The 22203-nt window shown below is 41.1% G+C and overlaps 1 protein-coding gene across 2 annotated transcripts in view; it reads right to left on the reverse strand.

Moving 5' to 3' along the window:
* hipk3b (homeodomain interacting protein kinase 3b) overlaps positions 1–18910 on the reverse strand; it is a 54650-nt gene extending 35740 nt beyond the window's left edge. For both annotated transcript variants that reach the window (XM_071529024.1, XM_071529016.1), the window contains exons 1-2: positions 18574–18910; positions 7606–8908 (exon numbers count right to left, since the gene is read on the reverse strand). In XM_071529024.1, the coding sequence (XP_071385125.1) occupies positions 7606–8908; positions 18574–18646 (1376 nt within the window). In that variant the 5' untranslated portion in view covers positions 18647–18910. The remainder of the gene's footprint in view (positions 1–7605; positions 8909–18573) is intronic.
* Between the last annotated feature and the right edge of the window lie 3293 nt (positions 18911–22203).

Genomic DNA, 22203 nt, shown 5'->3' on the forward strand with positions numbered 1-22203 from the left:
TTGTGTGCATTGGCATCAGCAACATTCCAGACAGAACTCAACAAAACCTTTCCGCAGAACGCCTTTTGGATTGGAGTGACTTTTTCCACAGAGACTGGCTCACCTGGTTAAACACATGGTGGTTACACTCAAAGGGGCATTAAGTAATTTATAACTTTTATCAACCTCTAATGGCCACCAAGGAATCTGTGGCACGGCTTACGGTAGCCAGTATTTGACACAAATAATAAAGTCCTATTTTCACAATAGAATGAGTAGGCTAGCCAATTAGAGCATAGACCAAACAGAAACATCTAGTGACGAGATAATAGTCTACATATAGGCAAAATAACACTGCTTTGCCATTAGCTTTTTAGCTTGAGAAAGAAATGTGTTTTGCCACCCAAGTCGCTGACTCGTACCATCCTCCATCTTTGAGTGCTTGAACAACATGGGGGGGAGGGGGGAGGCAGTACGGGACAGAAAGTGATTCGAGTGATGCGAGTGAGTATTGTGCTATGGGACAGTAAAAATCTTATTTGATGCACCTTTAATGGACTCTAGCAAAGTGAAATGCAACCAGGGCAATGCAATATTGAAAGAGTCCATTTCAAACACAGCTAGCATTGTCCATGAGGACTCCTGACTTTACCACATATGATTTAATATTAGATACTGACAACCCAATGTTCTTTATAATCACTTTCTTGCTAATACTTAGTTTAGACAATGGCGTTAACATTGTGAGCTGACATCAAAACGTTAACCTTAGCCTTGCACAGACAGAAATGTATCCACATTTAGCAAACACAGTGCTGAACCAAAGTGGGACTAAGAACGAGCCAACATGAAATTTATCATAATTCATATTATTAAAGCCAAAATTAAGTCCTGTCATTTTTATTAACACTGGTCTACACTCCTATGCCTAATTAAAGGATAAGGCCGGTGTTTTTTAATGCATTGCTTACGGTCAACAAATCCTATGAAAATAACAAAATCAACAATGCGTTTGCTCTATTCCCGTTACTTTCTGACTTCCCACGTACCGTTTTTAGCCGTCAACCCGGAAGTCACTGGCTCCAATTGTAAGCTAAAAACCTTGAAATACAGCTCACAAAGACACAATTTTAAAAATCGCTAACTGTTACCACGAAAAATCAGGCTGTTACCTGATACCAAATCAAATTCAAATGGGAACAAATTCTTCATTACGCTGGGTACTATTTTCGGTTTATTAAGTTGTTAGAGGAAAATGTCAGCTGGCCAGGTGCACTGTGATGATGAAATATGCTGCCCAGAGCATCGGCATGGCTCTTTGACATGTAATCGTTTTTTTTATTACAATGGAGTTCTATGGCTGCTGGGACATGGCTTCAATGGGCATCGGCTACATGGACGAGATTTGCTGGCAAAACAAAATCGCTGACGGTAAGCTGACGGTAAGCAATGCATTAAAAAATACCGGCCTTATCCTTTAATTGCTAAATTGTTTTACAATTAGATATTAATAGCTATATAGATACACATTTTCTAAGGTAATATTTTGACATGTAGGTTATATATTTGTAGAGGCAATTAGCAGGCAAATCTGTTAAAAATTCACCAAGTATTAAAAAGGTATTGTTCGATATTAGCACTGAATTCAAGGAACCAAAATCAGTATTAGTACTGAAATTGTAAAACAATATCCAGCCCTAATTTTAACTGATGGAAATTCCACAGGTTTCTACCTCATTGTTCAGCTAATGACATCAAGAATGATTTCATGGCGAGCCTAGAATATTCTTCTTCATAACGTCTTTTTCTAGAAGTCCTAGACTTCTAGGACTTCTAGGACTGAATTGAACTGAACTGAACTTCCCAAGAGATAGTGGCAGGTGCCTCCCTATGCGTATCAGATTGTAATGGAGGAAAGATTGCCATGGACAAAAACTTCACATTAGTTTTAACCATATAGCAGTTGAGACTATACTATTCAACAGCTTCAAGTAATTAAGACAGTGAGCATGTCGTGAGTTCTTAAAATTAATTAATATGGCTTGTTGTTGTGTACATGATAGTTTTCCCGTGGCCTTTTGAAATGACATTTGGTTGAATATAAATCTTCATTGAGCCCACTCCTCTGACACAATTCAAACTTGTACCCAGACCTTATCATCATTCTGCATGTCTCTCTCAAAACATACTGTTGTAAATTGTACCATAAGAAATAAAATGGCTTGAGAGGCTTGTGAGAATGTGTTGGTCGCCAAAGCTTGTGGTAGACGGAGCTGACAAATAGAGTTGAAGCAGCTGCACAGTTAACGTCCTCCCCCACAGAAATACAGCATAGGACGACAGTTCTATTTTGAGTAACTTCCTGAAACATGCCATGGTGCATTTACCAGAAGTGAGTGAAAGCAGGCCTCTGTATCCTGTGTGTACAGCATGGGCCATGGATTCAGGGTGATTTTCTGTGTTTTACAATGCTCTTTAAAGGAATAGTTCACCCAAAAATAAAAAAAACCTATCATCTATACACCCTCATGTCAGCTGAAACACTGGTGAAGTTTGTATGTCTGTGTTTTTGGAACTCTAAGAAACGGTCTCCATGCTATGAAGCTGTACCAACTAGCTCGCCGTGTGTTCTATTGATATATAACAAGATTTCTATCAAAATGTTTGGGCGAACTATTCCTTTAACTTGGCCATTATGTTTTCAAGTATTAAAATCAGATGAAGGAACAACTTAAGTTATGAAAGACAAATGGAAGTCATACATTCAATTAAAAATACAGATCATTCAATTAAAAAACAAGACTAAGAGTCTAACAGCCCTGCGACATTGAATTTTGTGGTAGCGTCTCTGCTGAGAATCGAACTCAGGTCTCCTGCTTGAGAGTCTGAAATCTAACTCCCTGGAGGCCACGTGACCCATAAAGTGGTGAACAGAGCGAGTGACCGCCCGACCAACAATACCATCCATACAGCCCCTGCTGTCACAGGGCTAAAAATAATAAAATGTAATATCTGCCAAGTGTAATGCCACATACACACAAAATTGCCTGGTGAATGTGTGAGATGTAGCCTGAAGAGAATGAATTGTGATTGCAGTGTCACTGAGAAGTGTATTTTTTCTACTGTTCCCAAACAACTACAGCCAAAGAATAGGTCAAAGCAAGTGTTTGCTTCTCACCTCAGAAATCTATAGTGACTGCAAACAGAGAGAGAGAAAAACCAAACCATCTATTTGCATGTCTTCCCTGCATAGCATACTGCTTCACTGGCTCCCTGTGCAGGCAGTGAGAATTATTCAAATTCCATGTAAATGCCCCTCACTAAAACAGATAGCATTGACCTGAATGTGGCTCATAAATCCTACTCCATCCTCCACAGCCTCAGAAACCAAGCCTCAAGACAAAAAGCCATAACAATCTGTACCAGGAGATCAAGTGACATCACCACTGGACTGTTCGTCTTGTCTTCAACTCAAGAAATTGATTCCGATTTCAATCCAAGGCACTTTATTTGCCAAGTGCATCAAATGCATAGTAATTTGTCCTTGTGGCACTGGTGCAGAGGCATATCAACAACTTACAGTTCTTGCTACCAGTATTGGTTCTAATGGATGAAACTTCCCTGCAGCATTTAGGCTTACAGGAAGGATGCCTCCTAGAATAAATTTGCCTCACTCAGCTACATTTGTGAAATAAGATTCTATCAGACATCCATAACACTAAATCTTCCCAGGCTGTCATACAGAATCTAGATCTGTTCTTAGAAGCAAATTCAGAATTCCTGATAAAGACATCAAAAGACAAAGTCTGGAGTTGCTTCTCAGAGTATTAGATACCGACTATGACTGGCATTTTCAACTTTTTTTACATGAATTTTAGAGTCGGATCAAGTAAATCAAGTAAAAAATTAGTTCTTTTTATATGTAGCCACACCAACATGTCGCAATATTGGTAAATATAGATATTCTGCCTGTAACAGGCCCATCTGAATTAGGCAACAATAGCTAAAGAAAATCATACCAATAGGCATGATTCGATTTGAAAGAAGTCCTAGGACAAAATCACAATGCTAGCTTAAGCCTAGTTCATGTGAACGAAAACAAGCATAAAATGTTGTCGGGTAAGGACAATCTGTTAACCACTTAACCCACGCTAGAACACCGACCTGGTGGGCATGGAGGTAGCAAGAATGGCAAAGTACTGTTTGGCCAGGACACAAAGTCTCTTGAAATCACTTCTGTTCCTCTGCCACCACTAGAGTGCATTTCGGCTGGGTGGGATGCATGTTTTATTAAACTTCTATCTACTTTTGCTCTGCATCCATAGTGCATTCACCTTCCCTGGAAGAGTGTTGATAAATCGCTGTGGCACTTTCAAGGTTGGGCTCTCCGTCATTCATGTCACCTTCCAGGGTCTCAGCTACTCCGGTTCTATAACCCTATCACACCACCCACAACCCTAATCAAAATCATTAGCCATAATTATCTTACAAAAGGGACCCTTAACTAGTGTATTTTAGGCAGGACTTGGCTTTTTATTATACCAATTTTAAATTGTGCATTTTCCATTCTAAAAAATATTCAGATGACAAATGTCTATTTCAACATCCATTTTGGGTGATGGAGTACTAAATCAGGCAATAGAGTGGGGTAGTGATTCGAGAAATCATACTATAACCAGAGGGTCACAAGTTCAAACCTTGCAACAGCCAACTTGTCCATCAAAGTGTCCTCGAGCAAGACACTGAACCCCTACTTACTCTCTGTAAATCACTCTGGATGAGAGAGTCAGCTAAATGCCTAAAATGTAAAGTAAAATGCAAAACGGATCCTTTGCTAGGGGACTAGTAAGACCATGAAGAATTAGCCTGAACTCTTTATATTCACTCACCCTGAGAGGATGCTACATTTACAGATATTCACATATCAAAGTGTTGTTTATAGCTCAGTCCTTTATATAACTCAATTTATCATAAGGAGATGAATAAGACACACAGAGAGCTCCAAGTGATTAAGACTAGCCTGTGGATCATAAATTACAAGGGTCAAGTCAAAATGACATGACCATTATATAAAACCTTCTATAGGCCTGTTGTGATAGGAGACAAGTAGTGAGAGAAATAACAAGGGAGTCAGTAGGAGTGGTTGCTGCTAGGTGAAGTAGCGTGGCTCCATCAGATTATACCTTCAAATGGGAGTATAATCTGGAAAAAAGCATCAGCAGATTAAGAGACCACACCTTGCCTTGCTAAAACAGCAAGGCAAAACAGCCGCTTTATCTGAAAACTACCAGGAATACATAAAATGTGCAGCAAAGGTCAAAGTGCCTGGCATTTACAATACTGCATTCAGGCTAAATTATTAAGTTAAGCATGGCTGAAACACAACACACTTAATGTCTTCAGGAATAAGCAGTGCCGGAATAACAAAGAAAGGTCCACCGTACTCCACCAAATTGCTCGAACACAAGCATTTGCTGGTTGGTCTTGTTTGTTTGTATTATGAGGATCATGTTGATTAAACCTGTATTTTGAGTTATGCCGTGATGAAAAAGTATCTGAAAGTTTGTTTTGCATGTTAAATTCCTATTCTTCAAAACATTTCAAATCAATAATCCATATCTACACTAAAAAATGAATAAATACATAAATAAAATCCCAGATTGGGTTTTAAACAGATTATCCAAATTGTAGAATAAAGATATAAAATTGAGACACACAGAGAGAGAGACATTGCGTGTGTGTGTGTGTATCCGCGAGTATGCACACGTGTCAAAACCTCTAACGCCTTGAGATGACATATGGCACAAAGCTGGAATTGGATGACGCACATGAATTTAAGCCGTACCAGTCGTCAGTCTGACCAAGGCTGACCTTTCAAATCTTTCTCTCTCCTGAGCCAGAAGACATCTCTGGACCAGGAAATAGAGGGGTGTTGGTGTGGATGCATTCCCGTGAAAACAAAAATGTGCACGAGGTAGCCTGTATCCATGTGGTGCTTCAGACACTGACAAAAATACTGCCTGTCCCTTTAAACTAATAGAATCCACAAGACTTTTTTCTTAAAACTAAAACACTGCAATAATATATTCCGACCAATGATCCTTACACTTCGAGACAAATGAGTTTATATTTATTTTATGATGCATAACATCGTAGCTTGACTGCAAATGCGACAGTCCACAAAGTGTTTTTCCTCCAGTGTGATGAGAGGTTAGGTTTGTCAATGACCAACCTCAGCAAAGATGAATACATTACTTTGTGTGTATTACTGAGAGAAATTACACTCTAGCAGCCATCTCTCTCTCCATTTTGCTCACTCTGCATAGAGCCAAGACAGACAATTTTAACTATGACAAGCTGTGGTTAGCTACAAGCATCCATCCTCATGCAAAGTTGACTGATGATACTCTTTGAGACCATGGAAAACAGAACTGCCAGATCCACTGTAAGTATAGATTGACTGAGCAACAGTTATTCCAAACAGACAGATGCTGGTGCAGGCAGAAGCCTAAACGGAGTAATGCGGCGTTATGGTTTTATTTGGTTTAGCCAGAAACAGAGCTTTTAGTCATGGCAACATAACTTAATCATGTCACCATGTAAGGAGATAGACAGCAGTTCTGAAAACGTTCCACGTATGTCATAACCTCAAGTTAGTAGCTAGCGTGTATATCTCCCACAACATGTGCTGTGCTGAAACCATTTACTGTTGATGGAGGGCAGCTTTCCGGCCACAAAAAAAGGAGAAAAAAACTCATTGTAAATCACCTTTGGTGCACAAAGGCCCACTTAACATCTTCCTCATCTCACAAACAGTCTCTCTGTGCACTGAGTAGAGGTACAAACCAGACACTGAACTGGGTCACTCCTGCCTCTTACATAACAGTTGATACCATTTCAGGCCTGTTTCTCTAATCCAAAACTAAAGCACTCATAGGATGCTGCCAAGGGTAATTTGTCCAGCAGGTTTTCCAAGTGCACATCCAAGCACATCCAACACAGGCATTCTTCTAACATAAACGTAAGAGAACTACTGACATGTTATACATCAGAGCTGGTAACCGCGTCATGTTTGGAATGGCGTTCAACAATTTCTTACAGAGATGTCTCTCCCAATCTTTCTTGATATTTACTCAAACTGCCCATAGTATGCATTAGGGTAAGCCTTCAAATATTTGCCTATCCAGTTTTTGGCCCATAAGGACATCTCTGTAAAGGCTTTCGACTCCTGAGGCCAAGCCCGCCTCTCGCTGAATGCAAACAATGGCAGAGATGTTCACAATTTCATACAGACGGACATCAATTTTTCTCATTGTGTCGAAGTCTGTTTTCACAACACCATTTCCTTTCCCAGGCAGCAGGGACATGAACAGTCTATCCCCTGCTAGTACACACTGAAGGGTCACATTTTTTCAGAGTTTGTGGTATGTGGCTCCTGAGTGGGCAGGATGTTGTGCAGTATGGGAGACATTTCCTTGTTTTGCCTCAGGAAGGACATTTTTTTTAACCTGACTTCATTTGTGAAGTCAGTCTGGACAGCAACAAAGACTCTAGTTTTAAATGCAATGAACTCAAATATGCTTTGTTAAAAAAAAACAAAAAACCCTTTTTCCCCATAGTACTCACCTATAGTACCGAGACTGGAGGTACGTGGAGCACACTGCTTTGGACACATGACTGGCTGAGCCAAAGTCTATCACCTTCACTCTGTAGGGTTGCCTCACAGGGTCCACCAGCATTATGTTCTCAGGCTTGAGGTCTGCGTGGATCAGGCCCATGCTCTTCAGCTTTCTCAGAGCCGTGGCCACCTGTTGCAGCACAGGTCTGATCACTTTCAGGGGCAGCGGGCTGAACTTGTTCTGCTTCAGAAAATCATACAGGTTCTGCTCAAGCATCTCGAACACCAGGCAGGTGTGGCTGCGGTGTTGGAAGCATTCGAATGCTCGCACCAGGTTGTGCTCATCTGCATTCTCCCCACTCAGACGGGCCAGGATGCCCACCTCGATTTGACCCTGCCGTGCATATGACGGGTGGTTCTTCAGGATCTTCACAGCCACCACCTCGCCTGTGCCCCTCTTCCAGCACTTTACAACCTGGCCAAATGTGCCACGTCCCAAGAAATCCAGCACCTCATAGGTATTCTTCATGGAGCACAGGACTTCATGCTGTACTAGCTGATAGTCCCCATCCCCTCCTCCTGTTCCCCCTGCAGCACCTGCACCCCCAGCACCCTGTTTGGAGGGGCCCCCACCGGCTCCTGCGGCTGCGGGCGCAGTCACAGCCGTGCTCCCCACATTCGTCGTTTGCAACATGGCAGGCAACATGGACAGTTCCTCCACTATCTGCATGGCGCTCCCTCGGTTATCCAGCTCCTCACTTTTACGTTTCAGCCCACATCGCTGAGAGCTGTCGGCTGAGTTAAAACCTCCACAGTCCTCCTCTTCCCTGTCACCCTCTTCCTCCCTACCTCCCCCACCTCCTCCTCTGCAGCCCTCTCCCCTTCCCCCTCCTCCTGCCCCTGTTGCTCCACTGCTGCCCCCCCTTGCTGTGTCCGTCCGCTGCTGCCCCTTGCCCTGCGAGGGGACAACCCCTGCGTCCTGACGCTGCTGGGCCGCAGCTGGGCCTGCTCCTCCTTCTCTTTTACTAGGCTGTTCTCTCTGTACGCCGCGCACCACCACCGTCTGCACCGGGTACTCTTGTCGGCCACGCACTTTCACGCCCACTGCCAAGTCTCGGTTCACAAACGAGTGGGCTTGTTTTGTTGGGTGCGCAATGCCAAGGGTTCTGCTGTTCAGATAAGTCCGCGGGTGGGCCCTCTCATGGTACACACAGCTGCTGGGCTCAACTTTGAGTTTCTTCACACTGCAAAAGGCACTTGTCTGGGTTTGATAAATGTGTGGTGGGTAGACCAAGACTTGTGAGGCCATACCTGCACAGAAAGAGAATGAAACACAAGTGGATCATTAGTCTGCATCCTTAAATGCATTATTGTACAAGCATCGTACACCAAAAATTAGCAATTTAAAGATCAGCCTGACAATGTCCCGAAAAAAGATTTTATTGAGGTAGATAACCTATGGGTTAGTCAACATCTACATCAACATCTTTGTTCCCCATTTTTTAGTTGGGCCACATCTACTCTAATTTGTTTAGCATAATAATCCTATGCTATCGTCTTAACACAGAATGTCTCAAGGATTACAGCTTAACCTAAATCACAACATGTTACATTGCAGTCTGCCATTTTTCAGAAAATGCTGGAAAAGTATTGTGGGAAAGGGTGATCACATTCATACTTTGTAAATGTTGTATGAGCTATTGCATTACATAGCTACAAAAATGTCTGCGACACTGCCGAGCTATTACCACGTCATGAACTGAAAAAAAAGAAAAACGAGATTTCCCTGTGTTTATTTACTAAGGGCAAGGGTGACGTTAAGTGCACTACTGTGAGTCAAAAACAACTGAAAACGTCCACCAATCTCAACATGATCTTTTAACTACTCCCTTGATGACATCACAGCTGGTCTTAACTCTCTAACCCCCTCCAACGGTCATACGTCCAAAACGGACCAGGGCAAGACAACATGTTCCAGCGGAGTGCTTGACAACAACCTCACCATTCTGCCCTATCCACTGCAGCCCCCCCACACACACACACACACACACACACCTCCACATAGTAGATGACTAACTTCTCAAAGGTTTGCCTGACCTTTTCCTGCCGTTTCCATGCATCCCACTGCAGGTCTCTAGGCAACCAATGGAGAGGGAGAGCGGAAAGGAGACAGAGAAAGAGAGAGAGATAAAATCACAAAGCATCATCAAGCCCACATGCCAAATTACATACCTAAGACACTGTTTATTCCTCCCTCTTTCTCCCCCTCTCATTTTGAAGAAAACAAAAACGAAAACAAGAAACAACCACCTCCTGCTGAATATCATCCCTCTCCGAAATATTTTGAAATTGGATTATGTATAAGTAGAGAAAGAGGAATACAGGAAAATGACGGGCTTCATGATCAGGTTTTGTCTTCGAGAGCCGTTTTCCACACTGGCACAGTGACCTTATCAGACAGTCTCTGTGTGCCCAGCTGGATCCCATGACCTACTTCCTTTATTCTGGGGCACATCCACTGACATTTAAGCAGCTCGTTCCCAAAGGTTCCCTGACTTTAATCAACAGTGCATTTAGAGAGCCATATTTAGAAACTGAGCATCCTCAAATCTGTCACACCAGGCTTCTAAAAAGACTGTCCTGTCTCACAAATAACAAGGCTGGTGGTGGTGAGTCACATGTACACCCTGTAGAAAACATCATGTCACAAAAAGGGCAAAAAAAAAAATTATACCTTTTCTGATAAAGTGGCAGAAGCTATAACTAAAATTTACTACCCAAGTCAGGCCCATGACTTTTAAAAGATAGAAAGCAATGCAATTATAACCAAGGACTGGCATGGATTGGTCTAGAGCAAAGGTCCATACATCCCAATGAAGCCAGCCACCGTAAAAAAAAAAATGGTTTGCTCTTTTCAATTGATTATACTTTTTTCTTTCTGAGGCGAATTCTGAAGCAGTCTAAAAGATGTGCGAATTGGACAATCACACATGTACAATCACTTGATAAAAGGGCATAACTCAAGAATAGATTCACCCTTTTTCTTCATGCAGCTGAACAGACAGGCTCACATGGGCGTGAAAGGTAGGTGAGGCAGCCAATTAGCAAAGACAGTAGTCAGTGCCGGTCAGTGAGGACCCCCCCCCCGGTGATGTCTTTCTTCCATGTCAGATGGAAGGCTGTCTCTGTATGGTGGGATTACGTGCCAGAGCAGCAGTACAGGCAAAAGGGAACTATCCATGTGCAGAGTATTCAACAGGCTGCCATCACATGTTCACAGTGACAAGAGGCTGCCAATTCCTTCCTTGGCAGACACTGGCAGTAGTCATGTAGCATGGGTGAGGATTTTTGGACTGTTGTTGTTGCAGACTACCCACTTTTTAATGTTTTGCTTCGTACACAAGGTGTCTTTGCTTGGCTTAATGTCATCTGATTGGCTAACTACCATCTGTATTTCAGTTTAAGTGAGGGAGAGAGAAAAAAATGCAGGACACTTTTTTTTTTATTTAATAATAATCTGGCCCCAGTGAACCATGCTGTTTTTGAGGTAAACACATTAAAATTACTCAGTAATAGTGACATATTTTGAATTGAATCAATGTGTCAGAATGCATGGAAAGACACCAAAATAGAGCTTGTTCATCACCACCACCACCCCCCCCCCCCCCAACTCTACTGTAGCTAGCTACTTTTTTGTCTTTGGCAGGTTACTCATTGCTCATGTGGAAAACACATGGAGATGATGCAAAATCATTCTTTAGGTTAATCATTTGCTCTCAATTTGTATCTTTTAACCATCCCATTCAGAATCTGCGCATAACCAACCCAGCCTCCATTATCATCTCTCACCCAGCCTCATTAGGACCTTATGGTAAAAAAACATAGTGCTTCACTCAACCTTACTGCTTAATTTCCCTGCCTCACTCTGCAAATTGTGCTTCCAAGATTCTACCAGGAGGAAACCGCAACCCATCAGACAGAGTAAGAGACAAATCTGCCTGACGTAAAACGCACATCGTGATAACACTATGAGCCACCCCTTTGACCCTATTCTGAGCAGCAAGATAAGGTCACCCTACTCACTGCCCACTGCAGGGCTCAAAAGTGCAGCTCAAATGTGTTTGTAATGGTGTGTGCTGGACAATAACTTCACACATTTAGTTGTCAGGTGTGTAAAATTGGCCAACACCAAGATATAAGGTGGATATAAGTGCAATGCCCTACTTGCTAGTTTGTCTGAACTTCAGAGAATTGAAAATATTGAAACATTGAAAAAGTGTTGTGTTTTATTAGTTTTGTTGTTTGGGATTCTACATAAATAATAAGTGCTGATGTATATGTTTCCATCTGGATATCCAGTAGCCTATATAAAATTGTAGTGATTTTACAGCATGGTCCAGTTTTCAATAAACATTTTTTGGGTGTGCCTAAGACTCTGATGTTGGAAACACCAGTGCTACCAAAAAACAAAGTTTTTTGACTATGGCCCCTGTTCTTCCTAACTATTGCCTTTCTTCCTCAGCAGCGAGGAGCAGTGTTTCCCACAGTGTGGAACGTTACTTAGGGAGGTATTAGGTAGTATCTTATCTTTGTTTAGGCACTAAAGTCTCTCACTCCACTAACTATAATTAATGAGGTGAGCACTGGCTAACTTCCTACTGCAACACTAGCCAACTATTATACTCCCATCTGATTATAGCAAGTTTTGTGAAGCAAATATACAGCTAATTACAAAGAGGTTACCTCCTCAAGTCCATCATGTTTATCATAAGGCTGTCAGCACAGACATAATACGACATGAAGGAGCACCAACTGTCTGTCCAAAACCATGTAGGCATGAATGAATTATGGTCAATGGAGTTCACTAACACGCTTTCAGTGACTGACAGCATTAGGCCTATATCTTTTTTTTTTTGTTTGAGCATTTTTTCTATTTTAGTTGATAATTCACAGAGAGAGTGGGGGATAACACATGACAAAAGTCCCAGAAGGCATCTGAGCCAGCAAGACATCCTGACAGCATTTTATCTTTGTTATAGACTACATCAATGAGAAATGAGTTTGTGCCAGCTTAGTGCATCGCAGCACCCAAAATAAATTTCAAACAAATTTACTTGAGCGTCTGTTAATTTACTTGGGTGGGCCGCCCAAATATAATCAATATATGGGAAACCCTAGGAGCTGTCTGTGAGACAAAGCTGTGGAGTAAAGAGTCTATAACTTAGCAAAGGCAATAGAATGGCAGCTGCTGGAACCTGCTATTATTACCAACGGAAGCCCGATACTCCCTTGGCCAGCCAGCAGGCTCCTCCTGTGGCGTCACGTTACATCCTTCAAAGCTGTAGAACTTTTTCAGCAACCTTGAGCTGCTAAGTAATTGCACACAGTTGAACTTTGACCCTGGCCAACTGAAAATTACATTGAGAGGAAAATAAACACGACACACCTGTCCACAACGAACAAATGGTCCTGAGTTAAGAAAATAAAAGTGCCTTAGACATAGAAGTACTCATAGGTGAGAAGACCAACAGCTGATAACAGTGAAAAGCCAAAGAGACCTTCAAGATGTTGTGGAAAAAAACAAACACATGAATACTACAAGCTGAGAAAAAAAAATTCAGCAATGGCTATGGAAGGAAACTATTTATGCGCTAATCTTATAATTTAGGCCTATCTGGAGTTGATGATGCAATACAATGTCCAAAATCAAAAACGAGTCAAAATATTCTACAGTGATGAAAAAAGATTCTGATACACATCTTCAACATCTCCATACATCTCCAACTCCAGAAATTGTCTTTTGGCTTGATCAAGTAATGTTCCATTCAACAGCAAAGCATCCAAACAGCCTGGGGGATAGGGGGAGGTTAGATGGCGTCAACAAGCCACAGATGCTACCAAAGATGAATACCTAATCTAAATCAAAACAAAGAAAAACCCTGCCTCCACCCCTCTGTCCAAACAGTGCTGCAAACACACGCCCTCACCAAGCGAAACAAATGTAATCAATTCTCAACTGATTGTGATAACTTCTAACAACACAAGTCAGGAGTGGCAGATTTATGACAGGACCTGCACAAATCACTCATGGCCATGTGGCTTGACTTCTACAATATCGTTACTTGAAACATGGTGCAAAGTGCAACACAGCTAAAAGTAAAGCATAGTAATGCCTGGGGATCTTTGTGGGTTACACTCTAGGGCTTGTGAGCTATACATTATTACCATCAAGGCCAAATAATTTTGCTTTGGTGCATCAGAACAGACCACGTTGAGCAATTATTGATGTGCATTAGCAAGGCTTTTGCCAAAAGGCCAGATGATCCTCATGAATAGAGCTGATGAGCAATAATGTTATCTCTCCCCTATGCGCTGTGTTAGGTAACTCTGTACATATATTTAGAGAACAGCATACAGAAGACTTAAAACTACACAAAAACTAAGTCTTCAAATCATAATTTCATGTCAGCTAAAGTTAGCCACGGTTAACATAATAGACAATAGATTATAGTGGCATCCTGCTACAGAAGCGCAGCATAGCAACAAACATAACTTTAGCCTGGTTATTTCTGTATATGATGCAAACACATAACAAACCAACTGGGCTTTGCCTTTATCATTCTCAGCCCTGCACACTTCCACAAGGCCTGGTTCTAAGTAATGGAAATGAGGTATTAGATCTACTTAGTAGGGCTAGACTAATTTCCCAGATAACAGATAACAAACGATAGATGACGTAATTTGCTCTTGCCTATCTAGAAGGAAAACGGCCAACCCTGTATCAGTTTTAATATCTTTGATCCGTCTCAGGTTCCTCCTCCTTTCAGTAACTATACCAATGTTTATTCTTGTTTTTGACCTCACTCTATCAAAGATAATTTGGGTGGCATACCACAGTTTCTGTGGTTCACAGTTTTCTTACGACTAGCCCGGACAGTTTTAAGGGGTGGGAGCGGGCTCCAGCTATGGGGGAGGAGCTTTTTTGTGGCCCATAAAAAATACATGAGTTGAATACAGGGGACACCAAACCAAATGGGGAATGAAGAGAATATAAATGTATGTATGTAGTGAAAATCTTAAGACTGCCTTAAACCATGGCCAAAATCTTACCATAACCTTAACCAAATTGTTTTAGTTGCCTTGTTTTACTTGCCAAAATGTAACTGTTGGTGCTATCATCACATAATCCAATTTGTGGTGGAGTGTAATGTTTACATGATTTGTGTCCAAAGCAAGTAACCTGCATTTCAAAGTTCATGCTCATTTAACTAGATTTTATGAGACTGTGTTGGAATACTTGGAAAACAAAACAGATTCTGTACAGTCCTACAGTGCATTTGTAGCAATGACATGAATCTAATTAATTAGCTGTTTATTAAAATGTGATCTCAGCTCTCTGCTCCCAAGTGGACCGGCTTCCTTAATCTCTTTTTGTGCAATATAGTTAACATTAACGTTAGGCTATTTGGCTTGCTAGAACTGTTAGTAAACGACGCTTACGGCGTGTTATATACATACATAGAAGCACTGCATATACAACAATGTGTTTTTTTGTTTTCTTGGGGGGGGTGAATGGGAGAGAGAGCGGGGTGACATGTGACAAAGGTCCTGGGCCGGATTCTAATCCAGAACATCATGGTTACATGGTGCGCGCCTTAGCCGACTACATCACCAACAGAATGAGAGAATAAGAACTGATGAGCACTCAAATTAGGCTTAATTATTTCATGATTAATGTTAAGCAACATTAGTCAGTCTATATCTTTTTTTATCTTTAGCGGAGACAGAAAGGCTACTTGAATGCAACTACAAATAGCACACCTCAACAGATCGAAATCTGAATCATTGTGGGGTTTTTAGTTATCAAAGCAGGATTCAAATGAATGCACAACAAAAAACAGATGCAATTGTCAGTAGTGGTTTGGGATGTGGGGAGATGCTTTACCATCTTGTGGTTTCCCCGATTTAAAAGGACACTTTATTAGGCTAAGTAGCACTCCTGATCTTAATTTTACTCACCCAGCCTGTCCCAGCACATGTTTGGTTATGACTACAATAATACAATCAGGTATTCTTGGCTACTCCTTTGTTCGGACTTCATTCAGTTGATGACGTCAAATGCAGCAGATTGTCACGGTGGACATTAAGAGCATTTAGACACACACTGCCCCTCCCCACTCCCTGCTGTTAAATGTGGGTCTAGTGTCATCATGCTGTATTGAACCACTCTGCACTCACTTTGTCTCCAATATCTTTAAGTGGAGCATGCTGAATGCAATTTGTTGAACATAAGCTTTTGTTTACCCATTAGCCTTTAGCAGGGGTTGCTGTGTTTAAGCCACAGGCCCACACGCTCACTAAAACACTGTTGTGCTTTGCCTGTGTCTTGTGAATACGATCTTCCATGCTCATTAGATAAAGGGCTGAGTATTTTGTTAAGCATGTGACCATATAGAATTTCAATTGTGAACTTATGACTATCGTTTACAAGTTTTACGCTTGCAAGATGAACCCCTGAAGATGTCTAGTTGGTGTTTTTACAGATCTAAGGGGTGCTGAGCATATGTTATCCAGGTTTAAGCTGGTTGGGCAGGATCAACAGATTTGAGGAGTCTTGGAGTAAATTCTGGTACTCTAATAGTTGTCTAAATGGGCAACGTGGTCATAGGGACTTGTCTGGAGTGGTTGTGTGGTACCCTTGAGGATTTATCACAAAATATCCCAGTAAATACTATTATCATGGTATTTAGCAAAAATAGATGAAAAATTGCCATTAGTGTTTAAGCATGAAAAAATCAGTTGCCTGCATATTTTGCATTCTAAAACTACATTATCAAATGCAAAACATTTAATGTTCTATTTAATCTTTACACTTTAATCTTTGTATATTGACCACACTATGCCTTCAGCCATGATCGGTCTCACAGTCACCCACAGCCTTGCCTTTCTGGCCTTGCTGCTGTTAAGCTGACTGTTAGGATGAGACGGAGAGGAGAGGGTCTATGCAAATCAGCATCTCACAAACATAGCAGCACTGTGCTGTACTAGTATGTTCATGTTGTTGTCTGAAAAGGTTAAAAATCATGGCATTTATGGTAACAGAAATTGGCAGCAGCTTGTAAATATTGGACTTTTGGACCCACAGTGCAATTGTTTGGCTTCAGAACAGTTAGATTATCCTGTTTGCCCTTCATTCAGCCCATCCCCAGTGTATTCATCCAGTCGCCCAACCCTATACAGGACACGCATGCACTCAACTTTTTTTTAAGAATGGGGCCTCCAAAAGATGGTTGCGTGCCAAAGTGACTGGTAGAGTAGCGTGTATCATACCACGTACAGCCAAAACATACTGCTGTTTAGCTGCTGAATGGTGGTGATTCCCCACCCTGCATGCAGAACCACAGCTATTTACCCCATACTTTCTCTTCCAGATGAAAAACACCAGCATGCTTCTTTCTAGCCAATTGACTGATTGTTTTTTTTACATTTGCCTACAAGCACAAACTAGATTCATCATTACAGCTATATTGTACTCACAAGTTGTCTGAGAGTCAAGACTATGGCATGTACTATTGATTTGAGATTCAAGTCTATGGTATGTTTTCGGTACAGTTGTAAAGAGACGTCACAGTGGCACTAGAACATTTTTCTATGTAAAACCTAAAAATGGACAGCAATCAAATTAAATGATAATTATTTGGATATTTTCAACAGTACATGGCTACAGTCTTCTTTGAAGTTAATATAATAGCATAATAAATCCTATTACTATGGTACTGCTTAATAATAGGCTAAATGTGCATAGCCCCTACAAGCAATGACAGAAATTAATACATTGCTGCTTGGACACGTTAAATATACTTTGGAGAGAAGTCTAATCTATTTTTTCAGCAGCATTGTTTTCCTTTGTGTATAGAGAACAGGTAGATTAGGCTATGTTAAACATCAAACTGTAACGCAATAACACAAGTTAAGTGAGTGTCAAATATTGAGTGGTAATGGGGCAACAGCAGGCCCAAAGTGTTACGTTTAGGAATGTGTACAGGATAAGAAGACGATGAACCTAGGACAGTGCTATTTCGGGCGTGCAGTTGTGTGGTATCTTCATGACAACCTTGTGATTTCATCTATTTTGGCCTGGTATTTTGCAGATGTGGAAAAGAGGCCCAGGGTTCCCTAATGCCGCTGTTATAATTAACAGTTAGAATAACAGATATGACGTTACTCGGCATGACAATGTACAATTTTAGACCAGTGTGTGTTTGTGGCTGCGAGTCCAAAGGTCTATCGACTTTTAGCTATGAACATGGTTAAATGTTATCTAGCTAGAGCCTCTAGCAAGTCTCTGTTGTAGTTAAACTGTGTTTGGCTAATAAACTTGGCCAAGCAAGTGGAAAATGACCTAGGCTTCAAACTGATACCCAATGCCTCAGAAATTTGAAGTAAAATAAGAAGTTAGGTACTAAGATATTCGGGAAACACAGCAATCACACGTCAGACCACTCAACTCTTAATGACTCCATGACTGTGCATTTAAATGGTATTGTTAGGATGCTGCAGATAAATCTAATCACTAACGTTAGCTACAAGCTGAAATGTTAAGAAATCAACGAGTCTCTGTGATGATTATTAAACTCAGGAAAAACTCGCTAACACTAGAGATACTATCTGGTACCCCTGTGATCCTCTAGATATCCACTGATTATTATTCAACGTTATCGTTGGCGCAGATACTGCAGTTTGGCACAAGATGTTATAAGCTAGTTAGAACATTATTAGGTGAATTGATGTTACCATAACCATAACATACTGTAAATAAAACACCAGGTGCTAACATACGTACGAAGCTAATGCTGACACCTCATGCAGCCAGCTGCTCGGTAGCTAACTTTGTTAGTTATAACTTTGTATTAGGCCACAAGTAAACTTTGATTTAAACATATAGGATCAATGACAGCCTTCACTTCATTACTTACCTTCACATAGAGTAACAATAAGTATAATCCAGGGCTTCTCTGAACATGTTATGGACTTATGAAGCCATACCATGCACAGTTCGCCTGCATTGCTGCCATCTTGTCCGAGACGACAGGAAGGGAGAGCTCGCTCTCGATAACGCCACCATCTCCCACATTTTAAACTTCAAATAACTCCTGCATAAAAACGACAAACACCACCACACTTAGCCCAGGTTGTAGCTACACAGTTCAAATTCTTCTCCTTCCTCTTTGGGCAAAGTAGCCCATCTCTGAAAGGGTGTCCGTTGCCCCTCTAGACGAGCGGTTACGCAGCTCCGCCAGTCTCTAACATGTCCCTTTTCTCTCGCAACTGCAAGCAAATGTTTGTGAACTGACGGCATAGGGCAGACCAGACTAATCGATGAGCGAGTAGAGACAGTCACAACGCTTTTGAAAACCAGGTGATTGTCGCACTAGTTTATCGCACCAAAATATATAAGGTAGAGATTATAGGCTATATGTTTCTTTAAATCAAAAGTAAGATGTCTAATGATGTGTAACCCCGTTTGAATTAAATGTTTTGTAGGACACGAAGGAAACCTTTACTTGAAGTTCATATCGTGTCAGCTACCTGTAGGCCTATCACTTTTCATATTATGTGACCTATCAATGTTGCCAATAAACATAAAGCTGGTGGCCCTCTGATGTGATAAAATACACCCATCCCTGAACGGCAATGTGGACCAAAAGCTTGTTCTATCTCTGTTTCTCAGTCTATTCTTTCGAAGGAGAATGGAAAGCTGACATTTGGGATGCTTTGCATGGTGGGAAGCATATGGACCCTGTGGTGACATCACTCCAGGAAGCTAACATTTTTATGCACCTTTGCCTATTTTGTTTTGGATGGGTGGGGGATGGAGGATTGGGGGGGCTTTAAACATATGTGTTATAAATACAAGGTTAACTAACAGATAATAGCATGCCACCTTATTGCCTCCATAATGTTTAAGAATAGAATAGAATAGAATAAAATAGAATAGAATAGAATAGAATATTGTGATGCAACACATTAAATTAGGGCACAGCATCATATCAAGATGGGAGAAATTCTCTTCATTAGGAAAAGCCAATGTTCAATAAACATTATAGTGAACATAATATTAGGAGACACATGGTGTGTATCCCAGAAAACATCATGAAAATGTATTTATTTGGATTGAAAAGGATGCAAGAGGAATAAAGTAAAGGACTAGGGAGCAGTAGGCTACAGTATGCATTTGAGTGGTGAATACAAATTATTCAGAGCAATGTGTTGTATTCAATTTTCCATTATGCATTTTCCTGCATGCTGATGAAAAAACAATGTTGATGAAAAGACAATTACAACCTCCAGTCAGCGTCCTTAATGAACCGAAGCTGAAAGCTCTGCATAACAATATGGTGAGTCACTGGATTTAAGAAGATTTTAAAGTTAATAACATTAAGTGGAAAAGAGGCCAGCTAACTGAAAGAACTGCACATCTTTTCTGATGGGCATAGGGATAATTGAAAATTGTTTTTATGTCATTGCTGTTCATTTATTATACACAGATGCACAACAACAAATCTAAAGCAATATACAAATATCAGTAAGGCTGGGCGACACCATTAACATATTTGAAAATGCAATAATAGCAGAACCTAACAGAACATTGTAAAAATCTGTAAGCAATTACAATTTGTTTTGTCTTTCTTCACCAATAGGGTGTCAATAGCAGAGTCTTCTATATTAAGGAAATTAGTGCAGCACAGGCTGAAGTAGACTACTTCTCCTGCCCAGACAGTCAAGAGGCACCCAGCTGACAAAGAAAGCTGCTCATAAACCCCCGATGTCTGAGAAAACCAACTGGGGTAAACTGTAATCTAATCCACCAACAGGCAACTGTCATTCCCAGTTCTTACACCAGCCCCCATCCCAGCTATAGCTTGGCCAACAGACCACAAACCACCAGGCTTGGTCAGCTGGTGTAGGTAACAGGTGTGAGCTGTTCTGAAGTCCCTTCCCTTTTGAACCCCTCCCTTTAAATCTTTGGTCACTGTCTAACCGGGTGCATCATGGATAGACATGGCTAAGGTGGCAACAGGGCAAGCAGCCCAGACGTCTTTTTCTCCAGAACCTTCCTCCAGCTCCTCCTGAGGGACTCTCAAGACGCTCCAGGGCAAGCTGGGAAATGTCCCTCCTGTCTCCTCCCATTCGCCTGGGTCTGGTACACCTTCAGATTTAGCCAGATCTGTCCATTTCTACTGTGAATGAGAGGATGTCAGTAACACAACCTAGAAAGAAAACAGTGTCACATTATCCAACCATAATATCAGAGCAGGATCTTTCCAAATTGACCTCAAGATATTACATGTCTTCTTATTTAGCCTATTTCACCCACAGAATGCTGCTAGTGTTCTGCATAGTCTCATGAAAATCATTTACTTCAAATTCAGCGAACTGAAAAAGAGCTACTGATCAGTTAGGGGAGAGCCGGGACGAAAGAAGCACTTTTTGGTTTGTTCCTAATTAGGCTACTGAATAATGAATAGAGGCAAAGTAACCATACTTTATGATAAGCAAGGTCTAACATCAGCAATAATATTCATTTAATTAAACAATTCCAATCGAATTGGGCTGAAAGTAAAAATAGCAAGCAGAGACCAAAGAAGCAGAGGTGTGGGACAAAAGAAGCAGTTGGCAATTGTTAATTACATTTTTTTTTTTTTACATGAAAGGCTCATTACCTGTGACACATGTACATGTCCTTTCAGATTTATATCAATATTTCAATATGGCAAAATTATGAAAACAACAGATGCATAAATGTCACTTGGTTGCACAACATATTAAAAGTAAAAGTTCAGCTGTCACCCACCGTGGATCTTTACATATCCTTCAAAACTATTTTGCAGCTCTGATAAGAACCTGTTGCAGTTTAAGATATTTTTCATCAGTAATAATCACTGACCAGCCGTGTGTGGCAGTCACGCAGTCTCATCCTGTCTTGTTTTAAGCTAAATGTGTTGTAGTACCTAGCATAGTGCTGCTTCTGTCCCTCTCCTGTCTCCCGCAACATTTCCCTGAATAGCAGCCAACATAAGGTGGCATGATACATGGAACCTATGCTAACTTTTAGTCACTAGATAGGCATATAAAAGGGCATAAGTTTGTAATCTCCAATAAATATACACAAGTAGGAAAACGAAAAACACTTCCAGTTTCGAAATTTTACTTTCGACGCAAAAAAAAAAAAAACATTTTCGGGGACTTGTGGGCGGAAGTATAAACAAAATTACTTCGCCCTAACTTCTGTGTTACACGATAAAATGTCCGTGCTTCTTTTGTCCCGGCTCTCCCCTCCATCATTATGATCCTGCTACAGCCTCTTGTGCCTCATCCTCTGTGATCCTACGAGTAATCATGTGATTCAGGAACAACGCTTGGGTGGCCTAATAGACTTGTAGGCAAGAAATATGGACCTCAACATTCCCCACACCACCCACAGCCATACAAAAACTTATCGCCACCATAGACACTGTTATTGTTTACCCCTCCACCACCACCCACCTCACTCACATAAACAGAGAACAGCTCCGTGGTCTTCTGCTCTGGTCTGTTTCATGTCG

This window comes from Centroberyx affinis, unplaced genomic scaffold (genome assembly GCF_046629955.1).
Source record: "Centroberyx affinis isolate AG114_WGS23_722 - 3 ecotype Tasmania unplaced genomic scaffold, CSIRO-AGI_Caff_v1 ptg000123l_1, whole genome shotgun sequence".
Lineage (NCBI taxonomy): Eukaryota > Metazoa > Chordata > Actinopteri > Beryciformes > Berycidae > Centroberyx > Centroberyx affinis.